Raw genomic sequence first — 19,428 nt, forward strand, 5'->3', positions numbered from 1 at the left:
AAGGCAATTTGATACATTTCCTCACAATAGGTTAGTCTTCAAACTAAAAGAAATTGGTCTAGATGAATATTCTTGTTCTTGGGTAGAACATTGGCTTAAGGATAGAGTACAACAAGTTGTAATTAATGGTAAATTTTCAGGCTGGACAAAAGTGGTAAGTGGTGTCCCTCAGGGTTCTGTTTTGGGACCACTTCTATTTAACATATTTATAAATGATCTTGAAATAGGCATTGAAAGCCATGTATCAGTGTTTGCAGATGACACAAAACTTTGTAAAGTAATAAAATGTGAGCAGGATATTGCTTTGCTGCAGAGGGATTTGGATAGATTGGGGGACTGGGCACTAAATTGGCAGATGAAATTTAACGTAGAGAAATGCAAAGTTATGCACTTCGGGGTTAAGAATGCACAAGCAACTTACACACTAAATGGTAGTGAATTAGGGATAAGCACACACGAGAAGGATTTGGGAATTGTTATAGACAACAAATTAGGCAGCAATATGCAATGTCAATTTGCGGTTGCTAAAGCCAGTAAGGTTTTGTTATGTATAAATAGGGGCATAAATTCTTGGGATGAAAATATAATTTTGCCTCTTTATAAATCCCATGTGTTCCCTATTAAGGGTTAATAAGTATATAGGGGTGTATATAAAAAAATACCCCTCTCTGTCTCATTAGAGATATCTTTGCCAGAAGCTAAAGGAAGCAGGCTGAAGGGTCAGTGTTAGGACCCGTTTAGGGGGGGTCTGCCTTGACGTTGGCAGGCGGGCATTCCCTCCAATGGTCATTGGAGCAACTAAATTATCTCCATTTGTCTAAATATACATAGGTATTAAGGAGAGAGCGCAGGTAACTTTTTCTTTTCTTTATAAATTGCTGGTAAGACCACACCTTGAATATGCTGTGCAATTTTGGGGGCCTGTTCTAAAGAAGGATATCATGGCACTAGAAAAAGTCCAGAGACGAGCTACAAAATTGATAAAAGGAATGGAGCATTTTAGTTATGAAGAAAGGTTAAAAAAATTAAATCTGTTTAGATTGGAAAAACGGCGCCACTCCATTAAAAAAAAAAAAAATCTTAGGGCTTGAGCTGTCATGGTTAGGCAGAATAGAGGTCATTAATTCCTTTTTACTGCCTAGACTGTTATATTTATTTAGGAACATCCTGCTGACTATATGCGGGTTTCAGAGACAGTTCTCTGAATATATCTGGCAGGACAAGCGACTTAGAATAGTCCTTGAGGTCCTACAGAGAGGAAGGTGGTGTGACAAACTCCCCTTTTTACTTGAGTTTTCCACAAGCTCTTGGAGGAGCCTGCTTGTCAGCCTCCTGTCCTGTGACTATGGCCCCTGGAATAAACTGTGGTTAAAGACACTGTCTGTGCCTTTTGGACTTGTATGGTTACACTTCGAACTCCTGAAGCGGTTCGAAGCGGCACTTCGAACTCCCGCAGCGGCTTGAAGCATTCAAACACGTGGCGGCGGCCATCTTAAGCCGCAAACACAATGAGCGGTGTTTGGTCGTCAAGTATATGAACTCAAATCAGACACTCAATGGCTCGAACACCGCTAACTACTTACCTTTCATGGATGTTCAGCTATTCGAATGGGAGTTGAACGGCGTTCGGTAAGAATAAACTCCCGAACTAGAGATATAAACGGAGACTACTCCCAAAGCTATACTTTCGGTATTTGAACTGTTTTATGTATCCTCGAAATAGACCGACCGCACAGCCTGATTCTTTGGAACTGTTTGGGCATCGGACCATGCATGTTGTTGGTCAAAATGTAACTTTCATAGAATTCCTGAACCCCTGAGCTGATATAGGTGATTTTTGGATATGTGTGTCACACAGATCAGGGCTATCAGGGGATGTAACATTTGTGGGTTTCTAAAATATGTGTTTTTCCTGCCTGGAGATAATCGAGTCAATACAGTATCTGACTCAATTATCTCCCAGGCAGAGGGGAGGGATTGTATGTCTGCATGTGGGAGTATTGTGCATTTAAACTCTTTTGTCATTGGTCTGTGACTTTGTATTGTAGTTCCCCTCAAGGTCCACGTGGTAGTGCCCCTGCATAAAAGGCCAGTTGTGGCTACCATTAAAGAGAGATTTGTTTAACCCTTCATGAAGTCTAGGCTCATGTTTGTGGGATTGGAAATCTATATTCACACTCTGGGGGTTGCTATAATCACTATACTTATAAGAGCAGTCTGCTCTGGACTAGGAGAGGTCTACCCACTGGAAGCTGGATCCTGGTCTTGGGTCCAGGGTGGGTGGAGGACAGCGATACCCCAACCAAGCGGCGGCAATTTGTGGGGTTTATGGTGGTTATGGTGTTCCAGTGCAGTGCTTATGGTGCTCGCAAGTACTTGGAAGCAGAAACTGACGGGAGTATCCAGTCGGGGTGCCAGGCGGTCCATCACAGGTGAACTGTCCTTTCTGGGCGTCCAAAGGTCTTACTTAGTAAGTGCGATGGTACATTTTGTCGCCTGCGATAATTTCACTTCTTCCAGACCAATCTGGATAGATCTAGAAATAACAGGACTTAACAATGTAGAACTCTTTTACCTTATATATTGTGATATTGAGCTTCTGAGTAGTATAAGAATAGATAACCCAATAATTAAAGCATTACTCTCCATAATAAAATATATAAGGAAAGAATTTGGTTTGGATAAAATATCCTGTCATCCTCCCATAGAATGTTTAAAATATTATATAGAGGATTAAAGTACCCAAGAATGGCAAAAATCTAGAGTGAGAGACATCTTCGAACGAATAGATGGAGAGACAATCTCTTCATTTCCCTTTTTGCAGTCTAAATACAACCCCACCTCCACAGAGCTTTTTAACTACCTGAGAATTAAATCCTTCTTAATCGGCAAACCATTAACTGGTTCAACATCGAAAGATCAGTTTTTAGCCCAGCATTTCAGTAACAAACGTACGTCTAGGTTCTCCAAGTTTATGACTAACCAGGGGCATAAAGGAAAAGTTCCGGCAATGATGAAATGGGAGCATGAACTCCATGGATGGATGGATGCAGGGCTTCCTCTTTTTTTTTTTATAAACTTGTCTACCGATGATATTTGGTCCCCACACGACTATCCCGAATTGATCATCAGGTATCCCCAGATTGCTGGCGATGTGGTAAGGCACTTGGTTCCCTCCCCCACATTTGGTGGAAATGTGAAGAGACTTAAAAGAGACTTTGTTTAGAATTGTAAATTGTATCTTTATGAAAAATGTAAAACTTAAAGCGCATGGCAACATCACTGCTAAAAGCCTTCTGGTTCACATATTTATGGCCACGAAAATAGTAATCGCCAGACACTGGAGAATCATAGGTCCTTTGAAATGGTCAGAAATAAGTTCCCAGCTGAATCTTCAGCATAGAATGGAGACAGGCTTCAACCCAGATAGACAATCCTTTGATAAATACAATGAGGTATGGCCCCTTGGTTTTAATTTAACGGTCTCGCAACCGCTAACTGCAATGCCCCAGACCAGTCACCCGCTGTGTGATTGGTTCGTATCGAGCATGATCGAACTAACCCAAGATGGGAGATTATAAGATTGAACATTTAACAGTACTGATAAGAGGACTATATTCCATAATTTCCTTCTGAGAATCTTCTACACTTTATATCTTTGATAGTCCCACTAGGGAATCAATATAGCTAATATATAACCTTATTGCTAATTATAACGGAATCTCTGTATAGGATGTTTCATCCCAGCATAGAAGGGTAGTATGATTTAATTCAAATAGATTGGCTATTGACAACCACAAAGAGCTATTGGCCCCATGGATAAAAGAAGAGAGAGAAGAGAAAAAAAGAAAAGGAAATTCAATCGGACTTAGTGACTGTTAGCTGTAATTCCCTAGTTATCCCCCACCTCAGTAACCGGTAGTTATGGAGTATGATTGTACTAGGTCAAGTGGGAACGCTATAAGATTCTACAATATGGATGTAGGACTCCACTTCTTTTCTCCTATGGTCTGAACTCCTACATTATTCTTGCATCTTAACGGAAATGTAATCCCCATCATTGACCCAGTAAATTTAGGGTACAACATCTGTTTATTTAATGGAATGTTTGTATAAAGAATGCTTTATATATAACTGTACAAAATATGAAAAAGAAGAAGCAACTTTAAAAAAAAAAAAGTTTTAAAGTAAGTTACATCTGATTGAAAGTGAAACCATTGTTTAAGTGAACCAAGTTCTCTATTACCTCTCCAGCAAAAAGAAATATAGAATATATATTTAATTTCTTTAAAAATTCTAATTTAAAAAATTGTCTTTGGAAAGTGAAACCATTGTTTTTAATGCAGACTGTGTGAGTCACAGCAAAGGGAGATGTGGATAGGGGTGCATACACAGAAACAAAAGTGATTTAACTCCTAAATGGCAGAGAATTGAGCAGTGAGACTGCAGGGGCATGATTTATACACTATAACTGCTTCATTAAGCTAAAATTGATTTGATGACAAAAGTGTCCCTTTAATGAATTTACCAGATACGACATAGAACAAGTCAAGGTGTGTAGAAGTATACGTCAAAGAAGTAGAAATGAAAAAAAGTATAAATACCTGTTGTTGGCTTGTGCCCATAAATGCCATTAAAGAAAGCCGGCATACGTATACTGCCTCCAATATCAGATCCCACTCCAATTACAGACCCACCTGCTGAGATTATGCAGCCTTCACCACCTGTTATTTAAAAAATAAGCACAGATAACATCTATAAGCAAACATAATTCACAGAGCCTAACAAACTGTAAAATTTAGTTTCCCATTTTCTTCTTTATTTAACAAAAGAATCTTGTATTTCAAGGGCTCATTTACAAAGTGTTTGCTAAATGTCACCTGTAAGTTATTATTGTTATCAACAATTGGTAGATAGTTGCAGCCACATATTACCGAAAGGTTGTCAAAGTTCACTTCTGCCTTTAACAATAATGTCTACTGCTACTGATACCAATCACAACATAGCATTTGAAACTATAGTGTCCTACCATTACTGTACTTGACGCAACCCATTTCTTTTTTTCCTTTCTACTACATAGCATTTACCAGTTTGCAAATTGTAAAAAAAATAAAAAAATTACAAATATGCATGGTATTATGGGAGTAATTTTTCATAGCAGCTCCACCAGAACAAAGTTTTAATTAACCCTTTTAGTGCACTGCTCTTTTCTGCAACACTAAAAGGTGCATTAATATGTATACAAATAATTAATTAAATATTTAAAAAGTACTGGGTAGGGGTTCCAAATGTAGCCCGTTGTCCCTTTTTCATCACATAGGCTGCACTGTGAATGATTACATCTTGGGAGAAATTACCAGTTTGTTGGCTCTCTAGTTAATTTAGGTATTAGTCCACTTCTTGAATTTTACGGGTGCCCAGTTTTCAGGCGCCCTTAAATGGCACATAAGAATTAATTCCTTTTAATTCCTGTTTAATTCCTGTTTAAATCCTGTTAAATGTTCATTCTAGAAATCTAAAGAGACGTTTTTTTGTTTTGTTTTTTACAGGCAATACTGCAGATTATTTGGGTCCCTTCTCTCAATATTGAATTTTAGGGTGGGGGCGGTAGGTTGAAACATATTTTGGGAGTGACCTACAGGCAGGGCCAGATTAAGAGCTCAGTGGGCCTGGTGCTGACAATTATGATGGGCCTAATTACAAAATCTTATTGACCAAAAACACTAAAACAGTCCTACCTCCTAAGCGTCATGTTTCTGATAGAGATGGTGCTGGAGATAAACTCATAGGATGCAGTTATGAGAAAACACATACCCTATGCTAATCTCACGCTTTCATCTTTCAAGTAAACCCATACCCCCTAACAGAAGTGTCCAGTAAAGCAGGAAGTCTATGGATGGGGTAAAAGGGTGGGCCACTGACACAAATCACATAACCGGAACTGCCGAAAGGGGCGAACATACACAAAAAGGGGGCATGTCTGTGTCCCCATGTCTCCCAGTCCCTTAGTGTCTGTGTCCCCATGTCTCCTAGTGTCCCCATGTCACTAGGACACTAGGGGACATTGAGAGACATGGGGACAATGAGATACTAGGGAACACTGGGAGACCTGGGGACACATACATGAGGGGACACTGGGATACATAGGGGACACTGTGATATATAGGGGATTGTGAGAGAATGGGGGATTCTGAGAGACTAGGGGATTCTGAGAGACTAGGGGACACTGAGGGAGGCATGGGGCACTGAGAGTCTGATACATAGGGGACACTGTGATACATAGGGGACACTGGAGACTTGATAAAGACCTGGGTACAGATCGAAAAGTTGCGGTGTCCAATAAACCTGCTTAAATCTATCACAGTGAGTGCCTGAGATTTTTTCTTTTATACTAGGGGACACTGAGACACTAGGAGACATGAGGACACTGGGAGACATTGGGACACTGAGACACTGGGAGACTAGGGGACTTTGGGAGACTAGGAAACACTAAGACACTAGGGACATTGGCACACTACGGACACAGAGACACCAGGGACACATGGGGATACTGAGATACTAGGGGCACTGGCTGGGAGACATGGGGACACTGGGAGTGCACCATATCTCCCAAGTCTCAAAGTCGCCCAGTGTCTCCATGTCTCCCTGTGTCCCCTAGTGTCTCAGTGTCCCCATGTCGCCCAGTGTCCCCTAGTGTTTGTATCTCCATGTCTTCCAGTGTCCCCTAGAGTCTGTGTCCACATGTCTCCCAGTGTCCCGATGTCACTAGGACACTAGGGGACACTGGAAAACTAGGGGCTCTGGGACACAGACACTAGGGACACAGAGACATCAGGGACACTGGGAGACATGGGGACACTGGGAGACATGGAGACACTGGGAGACATGGAGACACTGGGAGAAATGGGGGCACTGGGCGACATGGGGCCACTGTGTCCCTAGTGTTTCAGGGTCCCCATGTTCGCCAGTGTCCCTATGTCTCCCAGTGTCCCCAAGTCTCCCAGTGTCCCCAAGTCTCCCAGTGTCCCCAAGTCTCCCAGTGTCCCCAAGTCTCCCAGTGTCCCCAAGTCTCCCAGTGTCCCCAAGTCTCCCAGTGTCCCCAAGTCTCTCACCATCCTCATGTCTCGCAGGCTCGGAGCTGCTATCTGGACTCTCCCCCGCGGATCAGTGAGTAGAGAGGCGGGGAGGGAGATGCGGTAACTTCTTATCCCTGCCTCTCTCCACACAAACAGCGAACCCTACTTGTTGGCGCTGGTATTGCAGAATAATCTCTGTTTATACTGTGACAGACATTTGTATTGCCGGTATTACTGCAATACCGGCACCGGCTAGGCAGCCTCAAATACCTGAGAAATACATTAGAAATACCTGGCAACCCTAAGAGTAGTCTGTAAATCAATGGGCCTATTCCATGGGCCTAGAGCTGCAGCTCCATCAGCCTCTATGTTAGTCCGGCCCTGCCTACAGGTATTCATTGGACATCTGACTGATATTATTGGGTTTTTCGTATCCCCACTTTTTTCCTTATTTAATAGTGAAGACAGAAACAATAGAGTCCCATATAGGAAATATTAAGAGTTCTTAGTTCTTACCATGAATTGTGTATCTATACACAAAGAAGGGGCAGGTTTCATTTTTGATTGCAGTCAAATGACTGCCAAGGACACAAGTCAGTAAGTCATGGTTATTGTCTCTTATAGGATCCATTAAAAGTTTCTTCATCCAAGAATTACCAGTCATTAATGGTAGGGTTTTGCAGTTTTAAGTTAATGAAATCCACTTCAATGAGTAATTAATTATTGGTAAAGCCCATTGAAAGCAAGCCACAAATTAGCCAATTGCGCTGTTGGCTTAAACCTTAAAGGGACACTTCACGCACCTCCTATGAATCTATACAGAATGAAGCAAAACATTCTCATACAGCAAATATCAATGCAGCACCACTATTTTCTACCCCTCCTTCAACAGAAGTGACAAATTAAGAAATATACTTTATAAAAGTACTTAAATATTTCCTTCTAAGTTTTTCGGGGAATTTCTGCTCTATTCCGGTCTGACAGGAACTGCTTTTGAAATTGTTATATATGCGTTTATTGCTCCTTTCAGAGTGATATGGACGTTAAAGGAACACTGTCATAAGATATAACCCCAACACGCAGAGTCTAGGTTAGCAGTAATAAACTGGACTGAAAACTATTTATTCCTGTGCCTTAGAGTAGCTGAACCTAACGTATTATAGAGAGGGTATATGGTCAAATAGAACCCTAGGTCTGTATAATAGAGTGACGGTGAAACCAAGAACTAGCAGAAGTCATGTACACGTTATGTCAATTACACAGACAAACAAGACAGGAAAGGGTGACAGAAAAACGCAGGGCCAACAACAAAGCCAAGTTCAATACCAAAAACATTGAAATGTATCATGGAACACACTAGAGGGTACTGAGAAAAGAAAGCATGACAGGGCACAGCAAATGTGACATGACACCCCCACTGCCCTTTTGAGAATAGGCTCTGGACACGATCAGCGTTCTTTTCTGTAAAATTCAGGCCGTATGGGTGGATATTACATTCAGCGCGCACAGCCCATTCACATTTTCCTGTCCCTTGTACATATATATATATATATATATATATATACACACACATACATACATACACACACATACACGTATAGAATTCAAAGTTGAGTTGTGACACAGGGGTTTAAGCGACATGAGTGTAGACAAGGCACAGGTTTGATAGAAATATATGTGTCCTCTTGCTCAGAAATGCTTTAGACTTGAGAAAGGGAGGTTCTCCCAAAAGCTTGTCATTAAAAAATTCTGTTAGTCCAATAAAAAAGGTATTACAAGATACAAATGTTATCTATTATTTGTGTATGTATATATATATATATATATATATATACATATATATATATATATACACACACACGTAAACATATACACACACACACACACACACACGGCAAAAAGTGCATATATACACAACTTTAAAAGCCTTTCTTGTCAGACCAGAATGCAGTAGAAATCTAAAGATTTCAGCCCCTTTTCAGTCTGACAAGAGCACTACACAGGTTAAAGCACTTACATGAGCAAGAGTTAAAAAAAAAAAGCTTCAAGAAAAACAAATTTAACATCAAATCAGACAAAAAGAAATCGCAAATTACAATGGAATGTAGCGGAAATCTAAGAATCTCTGCATAAAGCAAAGAGCACACTGGGAAAGAAAGGGGATGAAAGGAGAATGAAAGATATATAATCAGTCAAAGATTATAGTACAAAAAGGAGAAACTTCAGCAACTACTATGTTTCTGGGCAGCACACTCATTGAGTAACCATACAGATAAAATGGTAAGGAGGAAATCCCAAGGCGGGGAGTGCAGTTGAGGCCTATTATTTTATCCCAAACATGTCATGGGCCAGTAAATTAATTGTCAAAAATTGGGAATTTGAAGATTTAAATTGACGTGTCTATACTTTGATGGAAAAAAAGACAACAATATTGACTTTGTATGCTTTTGTAGTCTCAAGTACTTATTCTCTAATATGAAAATATCCTTTAATTCTAAATTAAGATAGTTCCTGGAGAGGTCAGGAGCATGCGAAAAGTGTGGCAGCCAACAGGGGCACCTGATATAAAAAAAAAAAGAAAAGAATTGGCCTGCGGAGTTCCACAAGGATCCATGTCTCCCATGCTATTCACAATTTACTTGCTACCACTGGGGATTCATCAGACAACATGGCCTAAGGTATCATGGTTACGCTGATGACACATTAATCTACTTCTCATTTGCTCCAGATACTACCGACCCAACACACCGCATCAACAGTTGCTTAGCAGACCTCATAGAATGGATGAATGCTAGTTGGCTAAAAGTGAAGCCGGACAAAACAGACTTACTCTTGGTGAGGGGACCAGGCAAGAAAAATACCCCATGATCACCCAACTGGTTTGGGGCTTGGAGGCTCTGAACTCATTAGTTCATTAGAGGTACGAAACCTCGGAATGACTCTGGACTATTATTTAAACAGCAGATTTCCTCCATAATAAAATCTGCCTACTTTCATCTAAAAAACATAACCAGGATACAAGACTTAATTCCACCGGATGATATGCAATCATTAATCCATGCATTTGTATCCTCTCAGCTAGGTCACTGCAATATACCTTGCCTTCAGACAGTAAAAAATGCAGCAGCCAGGGGGCGGGGCCTGACAGCCGAGCTGGCAAGATGTGTGCACAGCGAGCTCCGACACAAACAGGCTTAAAATTGACTCATATTTACCAAGATCTCGACTAAAGCTGTCCAGCTCGCTGATAATCCACCGCTGGATCAAGTGGGGGCTTGTGGATACCCGTTTTGTGCAATCCTGCTGAGAAAACCACGCTCCACAGATGCGGCCTAGCAAGGAAAGCGGCCTACTGGCTGGGAGAGGCGGCAGATCTCCCGCCCTGGGGACCGCTACAAAAAACAGCTCTCCTGGAGTCCCGCGTCCCCCCCCTTTGGTCATCCCGGTCCCCACTGGGGAATCCCACTAACATGCCTCAAGAGGCTGGTTTACCGGAGTGGAGATCGCAGTTCTGGACCAAAATGTCCGCCGAACCACAACTCATGCAGTATCAAGCATGCCCCACAATCCAGACCTGGAGAGTGCACTTTGAAGCCCGATTCGACCAGATATGCCAGGGATTCTGGCAGCGTATAGAGCACAAAGCCACCCACCCTGCTATAAACTACTACGAAGGGGAAGGAGGCAGCGGTGGCAACTTACAGATCCAGCGCCCACAAGAAGCTGCATCCATCCTGCAGACGGGCCCGCCACAGGACTCTCCCGACGCCTCACAGCACAGCTGCACGCCAACATGGACCACCCACCCCACGACATCGCTGCAGCCTCTCAGCACGGCACTCGGGTGGGAGCAACACACCTACCCACGAACCACTCCGGTGGAGAGCACACGCATGGCAATGCAGACCCAGAGCACAGCGGAGGCCCAAGGGACAGTACCCGACAGCATTGGATGGCAGTACAGCTACCATGGTCCATGGAGACCGCTGTCTCCGCCTCCGCGACGCTCCTCCTCTTCATTGCGTCGGCCGGTGGGCGAGATTCATCTCGCCCACCGGCCGAGGGGACCTAATGCGCATTTCAATGCTTTCCTATGGGGTTTTGAGTGACGCTGGAGGTCCTCACACAGCGTGAGGACGTCCAGCGACGCTCTAGCACAGGTTTCCTGTGCTAGAACCCAGGAAGTGACCTCTAGTGGCTGTCTAATAGACAGCCACTAGAGGTGGAGTTAACCCTGCAATGTAATTATTGCAGTTTATAAAAAACTGCAATAATTACAGTTGCAGGGTTAAGAGTAGTGGGAGTTGGCACCCAGACCACTCCAATGGGCAGAAGTGGTCTGGGTGCCTCGAGTGTCACTTTAAGCATGTTGTTACACCTATTTAAAAATTGTGCATGTCTTTCTCACTGCCCTACTACATGTAAACTATGTATTGCGAATCTATTGTCATTGGCTGTTGGGGCATGACAAAAATGTGTATATTTCTCTGCACTACAAAATAAAGAATTAAAAAAAATAAAAATAATGCAGCAGCCAGACTACTGACCAGTCAAATCTCACTCCTGCCACATAACACCTGTCCTCCACTCCTTGCATTGGCTTCCAATTAAATGGCGAACATTTCTAAAATTGGCCTGCTGACCTTCAAAGTCTGACACCCTATTTTCTATCTCGTTCACTTCAGTCAGCCAGCAAATCCCTCCCGTCAGTGCCAAGAATAAAGACAAACTCAGAATGCAGGGCATTCAGCCTCGCTGCCTCTACCTTCTGGAACTCTTTACCATGCTCAATAAGAGAGGCACCGTCCTTACAGACTTTGAAAAAAAATAAAAAAATTAAATGCTAGAGACCCACCTCTTCCATCCTGCATTCAGTCCACTAAGCTAACCATCAGAAATCCTCTAACAGTTATGTTTGTAAATTTGTAACCTGCTTTGAGTCTCACAGAAAAGCGCTATAAAAATCTCTAATTATTCTTATTAATTATAAATATCAATTGGCTAAAACATATTTTTAAATGTGTTGTGAGTTCAAGTTATTCATTCTCACTTGTATACATGTTGTTAAGATGTTTAACTTTAAAGAGGCATCAATTGTAAGCATCAAATCCCTCCAATACTGTTGACAAAACATCTAGGGAGATGTGATTTACATATGGTATGCTGAAGGTTGCCTACACCTGCAATACATCTGAATGTGATGGTTTTAGAGCAAAGACCCTAATCTTGCAGTCTGACAAATATAAACATTGCCGTTTATGAGAAACTGTATTGTTTACATGTGTCAGATAACACAACTCATACACGCACCACTAGAGGCATTTCTTCATAAACCCCTTGATAGACAGACAGACAGATGGATCCACACGCACACACTTTTAAACATTATATTTATATATATATATATATATATATATATATATATATATATTATATTTATATATATATATACCATGTGGATAGCACTCCAGGGACTTCATCCAACTAAGCTAAAACTTAAAAGCTTTTAAGGCTCACATAAATAAAAATCAACGTTTCAGTCTGCCCCAGCAGACTTTCCTCAGGATAAGCTTACAGTAAAAAAATACACCAAATACAAAAATAAGATTACCTTACCCCACCAATGTGCACACTGGACGTCCAGAACGGACTGCATGCACGGCGCGGCCACCACGTGATTATGTCATACAGCGTGAGTTCGTGCCATGACGTGATGTCACTCAGAGCTATCTTAAAAACTCTATACATAAAAAATAGAATCACAATACAAAACTTGTTATATTATTAGAGGATCTAGATTAAGGTATTAAGCAACTCCTTTACTTACACCTTGCTAAATCAAACGGGTCAAACCCGTGCTATCAATGGCCGATTGGCTGGATCAGGCTAAAGACGAGAAAGAGAGCGTGCGTGCGTGCGTACGTGTGTTTGTGTTTTTCTCTCTCTCTCCGCCCTCACTGTGATCTTCACACAGATATTTATGACCCTCTGCAAGAATAGTGTCTATTTTTTTATCAAACCTGTGTCTTATCTGCACTCATGTCGCTTTAGACCCTGTATCACAACTCAACTTTGAATTGTATGTGTCTTCTTTGCTCAGAAATGCTTTACACTTGAAAAAGAGAGGTTCTCCCAAAAGCACGCACGCACGCACACTATATAGTTTATGGTGGGGAAAAATTGTGATTGAAAACCCCTTCCACCTGAAGTCTGTGGATAGTTAGTACAATGTTAAACAAGAATCTGCACACCAGCCAAGCCATAAGACTTGCTTTTCCCACAGAAATCCCAAATCTGCAGTGATGTTACAACCGCAAAGGAGTCTGGGTGGGCATATGCAAATTAGTTTAACAAAGAATCAGATTTTTGCCTCATTCCATTTTAAACATGGATTCCTTTTTATTTGTGTTTGCAGTATACAACTGCTTGGAACACAATTTAGGAAAAGATGCAAAACCAGTGAACCACTCATGGACAGCTGTTTTGTTGTTAATGCAACTCATCAGCCTCAATAAGCAAACCAGTAACCAACCTCAAACCAGTGATTTGCATACCGTGACTTCCGGTCATTGCACATCGCATGAGATACTTCATTCACTTTCATGTAAGATTTTTAATGTAATTTTGTAATAAATATTGTGATTTTATTTTAATTGATTGTTATCTTCCTTGCAAACTCTCCATTGGAAGAAAACCCATCTATTCATCTCAACGCAAATACTGCACATAAGTGATACTACCTGAGCCAGTTTGTGACATAAACAGGCTCTGATAAATGTGAGTTAGACCATATAGATATTTGAGTGGACTTTTTCCCTGTTGCAGGATTATCCTATGAGTTTTTATTTTATGTCATATAGGAATATCTATGGTTCTTACCTAAAGATTGGAGAAGAAATTTCATTGTATAAAAAGGTATATTCCACACAATCCATATAGAGCCAGGAACTCAAACACACATATCCAAACATAGACCGTTCACGACCGCGGGTCTACCCTAAGCTTAGGTCAATCACACGACCCAGACATACACCGAAGTTGGCCATCGGTTATCCAGACTAGCCCCCATGCCCCGTCCCCTCTACGGGGGCCGCCCAAACCAGGTTATAAAAGTTCTAAGAGCGCAGTTGCGCCTGTTTGTTTAATACACGTACAGGAACTGTAAGGGAGTCTTCAACCACACTGGTTTACAGCCTGGGATATATATACCCTGAAACCCGGGAGCTTATAGGCTTTCAAGGCTTTGACTCTAAGCATCCGGGGCCTTAATGTCATCTATTGCTGTTGATAGCTAGCATTCCACCCGGATAGTATACCTGACCCGCACAGCCCATTGTTTCTACTTCGCCCAGGTTTTGTTTCCTTCAGCTAAAAATGAGGCTTGCCTACTCGCTTAGGGTCCCTGCATTTACAGCGCATGGAGGATCCCTTAGCATTCATTTCTCCTTATGTATTAACCACTACTGTTCATTCCGCAAAAGTTGTAACAGTACCAATGTATTGTCTTTTGTTTTTTCATTTAAACCTCAATAAAAACACAGAATGTCAAAAAAAAAAAAAAAAAAAAAAAAAAAAGGGTATATTCATGTGAATTACTCTGGGATTTTAAAAATCTAAAATACTCCCTCTTTTTGCGCTGAGCACTTTTCTTTCTAAATTGCACTTTGATTATTGGTGGAATTTTTGTGGTTAGTTCCCCAGTGCTTATAGCTGCATGTCTTAAGCGCTCACATTATTACACTGTTCACTGTACTTAGGTGTTCCAGGTTCACCAAATAAGACAGAGGGACCAGTAATACAGTAATACATTTCTTGGGGGTAATTTTAGACTCCGTTCACATGCAAGATAGCCTTCCCATAGAGTAGATTAAACGCATATTGTCATTCATTGATCAGTATCTCGAGGATGGCTCATGCATAAGAGAGAAATGCAATCCCTGTTGGGTTGCCTCAATTTTGCAATGAAAATCATTCTGCAAGGTCGGGCGTTTATAGCGCTTGATCAACATCCCATCTCTGATTTGTAGAAGGAATTCTTGCTAAAATGGAATGGGAAAAGCATGTTCATTCCCATATTAACCGACAAATCCTTTTCAATTTGGATAGAAGCACCTGCCACTTCCGGGTTTGCAGCAATTTTTGGCAACGAGTAGTTATGGGGAAATTGGCCAGAGGAAATTAAGTATGTCCCGTAGTTCGCTACCACCTCGGCCTTATTTGAACTACACCCAATTGTGGCAGCTGCAGTAAAATGGGGCGCATACTGGACTGGTAAAATGGTAAGGTGTTTTTCCGATAATATGGCTACATGCCACATTGTTAACAAAGGATGCCCCGCATCCCCGACCATCATGCGCTTTATGAGGAAATTGACATGCCTAGCAGCTACGCACAATTTTTTATTGGTAAGTGAACATATTCAAGTTGTTCTTAATATTGCAGCTGATCACTTATCTCGATCTAAATTGCTACCCCGGCACCACTGTGGCAAGACATGATTATGGATTAGATAAGTTATTAGCTCACAGTCGTCACTTCTCACAGCTAGCACTTTCTGCCAATACTAAAAAAGCTTATGATATTGCTTTCCACGTTTTTAACAGGTTCTTGCTAGAGTTCAATATTGTACATACGTTTTTCATAGAGACAATGGTCGCTTTCATTTCCTTTTGCCACCTTCACTTAAGACTATCTTTAATAAATATACTTAACCGACATACAACACCATATACTCACCTTATGGCCTAACAAACACAGTTTTCTTTCATCCTATCAGATTAAATTACGTAATATTAAAAGGTATTAAAGATTCCAGCCCTATTCCTACACCTTCTAGATTACCCATACACGATCAACGGTTTCAGTCCCTTTCGGATCTCATAGATACCTCACCGTTCGAAACACAAACAAATCATGTCATAAAAACCGCCATTTATCTGGCCTTTTCCAGCCAAGAGAATTCACTGCCACAAACGCTAACTCCTCCGACTTTATCAAAAGAGCTCACCTTGTAAAGACACACGACAATTATGTACTATCCCTAAACCATACCAAAACTAGCAGAATGGGTCAGACAGTTAAAATCCCTTATTACCCAACCGAAAATCAATAGTTCTCCGTCAAAATTCTGGATACATACCTAACCTCCATTCAAGGTTCTCCAGACCAACCTCTGCTTGCTCAACACTGCAATACCCTGACAACTAGTAGATTTATACTAGTAGCTTGTAAGCTCACAGACAGGGTCCTCTACCAGTTGTATCGGTCTGTTCTTATTGTGTTTGTCTTTTCCCCAATTGTACAGTGCTGCAGAATTTGTTGCCGCTTTATAAATGCCAGTAATAAATAAATAAATAAAAAATGTATGCTTTACGTTGGGATGCTATTGGTAAGGTTAGGTCTTAACCCAGCGAATTACTCTGGTCACTCATTCCGTATAAGAGCCGCTACCACGACCTCCAGGAGAAAGAGGGTGAGTAAGTAACTCTAACAATAAAAATAACCTCGCATAATCTAGGGGATCCATGTGACTACGAAAGCAATAAGTGCAGTTCCCAACCACGGTACACCCTAGTCGGGTCCTCGCTTGCTCTCCATAGTTACAATTGTTCACACAGTTAGGAATAGGAAGCGCGCCTAGTCCCAGGTGGATGGTTATCAGTTGAGTATATTAACTAGTTTCATAACTGTGAAGTAAACTGTAGTTCAAACAAAAATGCAACATTAAGTTAGGTCCCAACCACCTTGTGAGGTTTCGGATGTATCTGAGCCTTTCTACCAAGGTCATCTGACCCAGAAGTGAAGAATGTGCATAATTGATTAGGGGTATGTGTATTTTGCACTCTCTTAGGCCCCAGAATCATGTGAACTTCTGACCTTGAGCATGGTACATCGAGCCCCCACAGATGTCGCCCGCCCACTGTGTGCATCCCTCCAACCACACTCCCTCCCCCCAGAACGTATTTATTTTTTAATTTCCCCCGTTTAACTTTTTATACACATCCCCTCCCCTTACTGGTGTACCATGTGTTCCTCTTTTTAGGGCTCTATCCCCCCCTCCTCCCGCTCCTCCTCCTCTATGTTTCCTTTAGTGTTGTATGTTTCCCCCTGGCGCATGGTCACTTATTCGCCTTTTCCCCTGTTGGGTCCCACCTTCTGGTCGTGCGTGCGGCTGCAGTTCTATGGTTTGGAAGTAGGCCTCATTATAAATTGTGTGTATAGAGATCCCTCTGGCCGTGCATAGTCTAAATTGCTCACTCAGCATGTACAACCTGACGGGAAGTCAAATTCCACGCATACCTCTATTTATGATTGCCAGTCCCATCTCCCACTCCAGGGTATCAGCCTGTCACATTATATCTCGATACACTAATACAACCCCAACCAGCAGCTGGAAGTTCCGGACTAAATGAGGGTGTGTGAAAACTGCTCTGCATGCCCGCGGGAGCGTACCGTCCTGTTCCACACTCCCCCGGGGGGAGGAAGAGTGGACAGCCACAGAACAGGTATGTTGGCACCACGTACTGCAGCAACCACCTTGATAATACACCCGTGCTAGAGTCAATGGCCTATTAGTGTTCCATACCGGTAGATGTAAGAGTCCAAGTGTCCTCCCCAATCCTGTTACAAGTGAGGTACCCGCGATGATGTGCGTATGACAGTCTGTGTGGAGACTTGATCCCTTATCCAAGAGAGTCCCCCTGTGCCTGCTTCCTGTCGGCAACCACGACAAACAGAGGAGACTTGGGTAGCCTATGTGCTGCAGTGAGTTACTTAGCTGGGTTTGGAGGTCGAAGAGGCGGTGTTTCGGTCCTCGATGGGCAGCAACATCCGCGTGGGGCTCAGTCTTTAGAACTTGTGGTGCGGGCTCTCACTCCTCAGACTGGGATAGGTCCGGTCTCCAACCTGGTAGGCCCGCTCCAGTCGCCATCCTTTTCTGATTGTCACCCTACCGCGGTGACAGGGAACTCTCTGTGGTTGTGGTCTTAGCTCCAAAGGGTGTAGCATCCAGTTTTGGATCATGATGGGGGTAACTCCAGCCTTTGCAGGAACGTAGGTATATCCTCCGGACTCAGTGCTGAAATCCACTCGTTACAATGTCGGACGGTGATGCTAAAGGGGAAGCCCACTTGTAGGGGATGTTCCTTTCCCGCAAGGTGATAGTCACTGGTCGGAGGGCCCGCTTGGCATTGTCATTGGTGACAGGTCATTGTTGAGGGCTACTTCGGATCCTCTCTAGGTCCAGTGAGAGCGGGATCAAGCTTTCCACATTATTTGCTCCTTAGGGGAAGGAGTGCAAGCAGCAGACTATGTCTCGCGGAGCCCCATCAGCATTCCGCGGCCTGAGAGCTTGGCGGGCCCTTTCAAAGCGGAAACGTTCTGGAGCTTCCTCACATAGAATCATGCGGAAAAGCTGGGTGAGTATTTCCTCAACGTTTTTCCCTTCACCCTCAGGTATTCCATGGATCCTGATATTGCCATGGCGGCAAGTTGCCGCCGCATGGCCAATATTAGGGAGCCTTGCTGTTGGATGGCTGTATCCATGGCTCTGGCCTGTATCTTGATGGCCTCCGAGCGCTGCTCTACAGTAGTTAAGGGCATCATGCACCGCAAAGTCCGCCTTTAGTTCTGGACTTCAGATTTCAAAGCAGCATGGAGGGTGGAAGACACTTGCTATAGGTCTTCCTTGGTAACCATAAAGGCGACCATACGCTTCAGGTCTCCGCCAATTTTGGCAAAAGTCACGGGCTCCCCACTGAAGCAAGAGGAGACTGGGGATGTCAGCACCATTTTGGACGCAAGGAGCGGGCCGGCGTGTAAATAAAATTATCCATTTGGACAGTTTGTAACCCTGGCATATATATATATATATATATATATATATATATATATATATATATATATAAAAATTCACACTACAAGTATATATGACTACCGACAAGATTGAAAAATTACTGATACCTGACACACAGAAACATAACTTATCCTTCAACGAACAAAGAGCCCTAAGGGAATTCTGCAATAATAAAAGTATCTTTATAAAGCCTTCTGACAAAGGAGAGAACACAGTCCTCCTCAATCGTGACATGTACATTTCCATGTGCATGGACCACCCAACGGACTTTTCCTGCTACGAAAAACTTTCTAAAGATCTAACCATGAGATTCATGGACAAATTTAAACAGGTCCTTAATCGAGCACTTGAGGGTAATGTAATTACCAATGAAGAATTAAAATATATACTGCCCAACTACACTCCAACACTTGCCACAAAAATAGACAACAACCACCGGGGAGACCCATAGTATCTGGCGATAGCTCTTTGACCGAAAATGCAAGTACATTAATTGAA

General features: G+C 42.3%; 1 protein-coding gene across 1 annotated transcript in view; it reads right to left on the minus strand.

Annotated features, from left to right (window-relative positions):
• Nucleotides 1-19,428, minus strand: part of FAAH2 (fatty acid amide hydrolase 2) — a 178,502-nt gene that overhangs the window by 97,571 nt on the left and 61,503 nt on the right. The window contains exon 4 of the mRNA XM_063432421.1: nucleotides 4,605-4,724. Coding sequence (XP_063288491.1) covers nucleotides 4,605-4,724 — 120 coding nt within the window. The remainder of the gene's footprint in view (nucleotides 1-4,604; nucleotides 4,725-19,428) is intronic.

This window comes from Pelobates fuscus, chromosome 9 (assembly GCF_036172605.1).
Source record: "Pelobates fuscus isolate aPelFus1 chromosome 9, aPelFus1.pri, whole genome shotgun sequence".
NCBI classification, from domain to species: domain Eukaryota; kingdom Metazoa; phylum Chordata; class Amphibia; order Anura; family Pelobatidae; genus Pelobates; species Pelobates fuscus.